The 4,066-nt window shown below is 44.5% G+C and overlaps 1 protein-coding gene across 1 annotated transcript in view; it reads right to left on the bottom strand.

Annotated features, from left to right (window-relative positions):
• LOC103752362 (zinc finger protein Xfin) overlaps nt 1-4,066 on the bottom strand; it is a 62,063-nt gene that overhangs the window by 16,889 nt on the left and 41,108 nt on the right. The window contains exon 15 of the mRNA XM_029557675.1: nt 61-174. Coding sequence (XP_029413535.1) covers nt 61-174 — 114 coding nt within the window. The remainder of the gene's footprint in view (nt 1-60; nt 175-4,066) is intronic.

The raw sequence follows: 4,066 nt of genomic DNA, 5'->3' as shown, positions 1-4,066 counted from the left end.
TATCCAGGGGCTCCATTCCCTTAGGACTGGAGAGATCAGAGCGCTCCTCATCTTCCTCACCGCCATGGCCTCCTTCCTCAGGGAAGGTCCCGGTGTCACTCTCTGTCACAGGACTGAGGACCTGCTCTTCCTGGATGTCCTGCTGTGGTTCCCATGGATCTTCAGAAGATTCTCCTAACAAAGACACAGCAGTTACCTACTGGGAGACCATCCCTCCCTGTGCTATGGCTGGTTCTTCTACAGGGCACTCTGCTCTGGGGTCAGTTCTTGGCTTTCAGGGCTCTTCTCAAGATCTAGAAATACTTTAAAATTTTCTATACTCTACTCAGAGATACATATCATTATGGAAGAAAGAAATGGAAAGTGACAGAAAGGATCTCTTGCAGGTTAAGGTCTGGAAATGAATGTAAAGAATAAAGATCACAAAAGAATGGGCAGGAAAATGAGCCCTTATTAGGGATCTTCATGTTGATGAAAACACCCTGTGCTATGGCTGGTTCTTCTACAGGGCACTCTGCTCTGGGGTCAGTTCTTGGCTTTCAGGGCTCTTCTCAAGATACAGAAATACCATAAAGTCTCCTAATCTTCTTACTCAGAAACACACATCATTACGGGAGAAACAGATGGAAACTGACCAAAATGACCTTTTGCAGGTTAAGGTCTGGAAATGAATGTAAAGAATAAAGATCACAAAAGAATGGGCAGGAAAATGAGCCCTTATTAGGGATCTTCATGTTGATGAAAACACCACTGACAGAGAGAACAAAATGAAGAAAAATAAAATAGAAACTAAGATTAGAATTCATCAGCTTTTTAAAACCACGCTCAGTCGATCACCCATACTTAGAAAGCCTAAAAGCCGTAACCCAAAAGGGGGTTCCATTGGTTAATCAGTTTAAGAAATACTATGCAATATGGGTCGACCATGTGTACCTCATTCCCGTGGGGCTTTCTGTGTCTTTGCTGCGCTCCTGCATCCCTAAAGGAGGAAGGCATGGATTGCAGCCCTTGTCAGGCTATCACAGTCCTGCAGGACCACTGAGGGACTGGCCAATGAGGATGTCAAACTCTTCCCGCTCAGAAGAAAGCAGAAGGATTCCAAGCCTGCTCAGCTCTTGGTCTCTCGTTTTATTTAACCTCTACTATCTGACAACTGATTTCATTCACGTCAACATCAAATGCCTATTTCATAAAGGCATGTGTCCCAACTAGAGATTACCAAAGGTCTAGAGAGAAGTTGGGCATGGTGGTACAGTCCTTCAGACCACCGCTTGGGAAGAAGAGGCAGGTGGACCTCTTGAGAGGTCTGGTCTACATAGTAAGTTCCAGGCGAATTGCTGATACAGGGAGACCTTATCTCAAAAAAGAAACTAACTATAAAAAAAAAAAAAACTTGGAAAAGGATTCCACTAAGACTAAAATGACTGCAGAACCACAGGCAAACAAACTGATCCAGTGGACACATTCGTGGAGAGAACGGCACATGGGCTCAGAAGAGAAAAAGAAGGGGGGGATTGGGAAATTATTCCACAGCCTGAGCAAAACACACAGGCTGAAGAAATACATAGTCCTGGGAAGCTAAAAGCAAAGGCTGGTCTTGAATTCGAGAACCTCCTCCCTCATTCTCCAGAGAGCTGAGGATAGCGGTTTGTGCAGCACCATGTCCTGTCCACGTGGAACTATCGAGAGCAGTATGCCCAACAGAACTCGCCGAGATGATGAAAAGGGTCTATTACTTTCATAATCCAATAGACTTGAGTTCCATGTGACGATTAACTTTATGTTAAACCCATGACCAAAGAACTACATGTTAAAATTGTACATAATGCTAGGTAGTTGGTATTTCTCTGCACGTGGTCACAATGTACGGGGCACAGCTCTAAAGAGGTAATACTACTCGCTCTAGAGAGGCAGAAACACCCTCCCTGGAGTGGGCAGTGGAGGAACGCACACTGCCCAGAGATGGGCTTCTGAAAGGACACGAGGACAAGCAGTCAGGAGACTGAGCCTCGGGGGGAGCAACGCTGGCTGTCCTCCTGGCTGGGAGGGTTTTGAGGGATGCCGCTGAGGGAACACTCGTAGGAAGATGTCTGCAGACACTGTAACACTAGACCTTCTTCACAGTGGGAACCACAGAGCCCTAACACCTGAGTTCATCCCTACACCACCTCTAACAGCCTTGGTCAAAACAGCTGACAACTTGGAGCTTCAACTTTCCTTTGTGTGTACAATGGAATGCACATCAGCCCTAGACCCCTGAGCAAGCATTCCTGAACAGATCTAGGAGTCTAACATTTTTATGTAAGTGAGCTATTCTGCAAACATTTCACTAATACTATCACTGGAGTTACTGTTGTGAGTTCGTTAATGTGGGGTAAGACGTGGAAAATATTTTTACATCGCTGATCTGTCCAATAAAAAATGTACATTGTATATTAACTCCTCGATAAGAACTCAGACTACAGACTGTGAGGCTGGGACCCCACTGTCAATGATAAACTGTTTTATCAGGATGTCCAAATCAACGCTCTCCACCCCATGAAACTGAAGGAAGGTAAAATCTGTTGCCTTCTTTAAGTGACAGAAATATTGTTTATAATGTTTCGTTGAGGAGACTTTTGATGCGTACAAAATTAATTGCTTAATAAAAAGAATGTCCTGTACACTTTTAACCATGCACTATTTCTCACCATCCTGAATTTTCTAATTAACAGGGTGTCTCCTGAGGGAGGGTGAGGGCCATCTCAAATTAAGGGCATTAAAAGATCTCTCTAATGGATAAACCCAAGCAGGTTAAGAAAAGCTTTTTAACACTAACTGCCCCCAACTGCTATTTCTGGAGGATGGAGCTGGTAGTGCTGAGTGCGGGGGGGAGGGGTTGCTGAAACACTTCCCACAGAGCTGGCATTGGTAAGGAATATCATGAGCATGAACTCCACAGTGCTGGAACAGATAGGAGCTCTGACTGAAAGCTCGGCCACAGTCACAGCACTGGCAGGCTCTCTCCCCCACATAGCCATGCTTCCGCTGATGACGAATGACATGTGTCCTATGGTGCATCGCAGGGGAAAGAGACTTTGCCAACTCATGGGCTCTGAGATGCTGAGGGAGATGCACCTTGGGATGAAAGCTTTGCAAGCAGATATGGAACGATTTCAGGGCCTTGACAAAGAGGTAAGAGATTTTTCTGGATTTGGGGCTTAACCTTGAAATCATGAGAGACACATGCCTAGTATATAAATATGAATTGAAACTAATGATGGTCCCAGAGGAGAAGAAACAGAAATAAGGCTTAGAAGGTTTCCTTTTATAAGACAATAGTAAGCCACATGCCCTTAAAAGTTTTTTTAAAAAACTACCAAATGACCACTCCTTCATGAGCAATGGCTTTAAGCCTGCAAGAGAAAACACAAACTAGTGAAAATAAAGAAGGACTTCCCAGAGTTGATATCTCTGGAGAACGAGAGAAAAGGCTGGAAGAAGCCACCTAAGAAAGTACTCTGAACCCAAAACCACAGATGTTCCCACCTCGTCTAATCCGGACTGGAGCTGGGAACACTCGTAGGAAGATGTCTGCAGACACTGTAACACTAGGCCTTCTTCACAGAGGGAACCGCAGAGCCCTAACACCCGAGTTCATCCCTACACCACCGACAACAGCCTTGGTCAAAACAGCTGACAACTTGGAGCTTCAACTTTCCTTTGTGTGTACAATGGAATGCACATCAGCCCTAGACCCCTGAGCAAGCATTCCTGAACAGATCTAGGAGTCTAACATTTTTATGTAAGTGAGCTATTCTGCAAACATTTCACTAATACTATCACTGGAGTTACTGTTGTGAGTTCGTTAATGTGGGGTAAGACGTGGAGAATATTTTTACATCGCTGATCTGTCCAATAAAAAATGTACATTGTATATTAACTCCTCGATAAGAACTCAGACTACAGACTGTGAGGCTGGGACCCCACTGTCAATGATAAACTGTTTTATCAGGATGTCCAAATCAATGCTCTCCACCCCATGAAACTGAAGGATGGTAAAATCTGTTGCCTTCTTTAAGTGACA

Source organism: Nannospalax galili, unplaced genomic scaffold, assembly GCF_000622305.1.
Source record: "Nannospalax galili isolate Female #2095 unplaced genomic scaffold, S.galili_v1.0 scaffold1368, whole genome shotgun sequence".
NCBI classification, from domain to species: Eukaryota; Metazoa; Chordata; class Mammalia; order Rodentia; family Spalacidae; genus Nannospalax; species Nannospalax galili.
The sequence above is the reverse complement of the archived record's forward strand: the minus strand, read 5'-3'. Positions and strand labels throughout refer to the sequence as shown.